Source organism: Otolemur garnettii, unplaced genomic scaffold (assembly GCF_000181295.1).
Source record: "Otolemur garnettii isolate 467f Iridium unplaced genomic scaffold, OtoGar3 scaffold00164, whole genome shotgun sequence".
NCBI classification, from domain to species: Eukaryota; Metazoa; Chordata; class Mammalia; order Primates; family Galagidae; genus Otolemur; species Otolemur garnettii.
In genome coordinates, this window is record NW_003852559.1 from 2,409,881 (window position 1) to 2,410,787 (window position 907).

General features: G+C 65.5%; 1 protein-coding gene across 1 annotated transcript in view; it reads left to right on the forward strand.

The window, feature by feature from the left end:
* The first annotated feature begins 85 nt into the window (after positions 1-85).
* PRSS12 (protease, serine 12) overlaps positions 86-907 on the forward strand; it is a 69,834-nt gene continuing 69,012 nt past the window's right edge. The window contains 1 exon segment of the mRNA XM_003800066.2: positions 86-603. Within this exon segment, the coding sequence (XP_003800114.1) occupies positions 86-603 (518 nt within the window).

Sequence of the window (907 nt, forward strand, 5' to 3'; positions counted from 1 at the left end):
ATAGCCCCGCTCCGCCCCCTCTTCTCCTCCCTTTCTCACCCCGAGAAGCGGCGGAGTATGGACCAAACCCCGCAGCGCTGGCACCATGACGCTCGCCCGCCTCGTGGTGGCTCTGATTTTAGGGGCGCTCTCCGAAGTGATAGGCTTTGATCCAGTCTTCAGATATCCGCTCCACCACCACCACCACCGCCATTCGCTCTCCCCGGGTCCCCAGCACCCTCATTACCTTCCCTCACCAAAGCGGCCACAGAGGACACCACCGTCACCCCTTGTCCTGCGCCCCCTGCGCCCCCCGCGTCCCCCGCGGGCGCTCCCCGCGCAGCGCCTGCAGGCCTTCCAGGCTGGACACACGCCCCGCCCGTACCCCGGGGGCTGCCCCTCTGGGGAGCCCTGGGTCAACGTGACGGACTTCGGGGCCCCCTGTCTGCGCTGGGCAGAGGTGCCACCCTTTCTGGAGCGGTCGCCCCCGGGGAGCTGGGCTCAGCTGCGTGGGCAGCGCCACAACTTCTGTCGGAGCCCCGACAGCGCGGGCAGACCCTGGTGCTTCTATGGGAACGCCTACGGCAAGGTGGACTGGGGCTACTGCGACTGCAGACGCGGTGAGTGGCCTCGGGGCGGTGGCGGCGATCGGGACTGGCCTGGAGCCAGCCTGGCTTGGGGCGGGCGTGGAGGTCTTAGGGGAGTGCGAGGGTGCGTTGTTGCGGGTCTGCCTTGCTGGGGTGATAGTGGATTGCCGCTGAGTTACCGGTAAGGTAAGCTAGCCAGGTGTGCTTTGTGCGAAGGTCGTTAGGGTGACAGTTTCTGAGCAAGATGCCGAGCTCTGAGGTTCTGGATATGCTCTGTCTTCTGGCCTGTGTGTGTGCGTGTGTTTGTGCGTGTGAGTTTGTGTAGATGTGAGTGCTTTGGA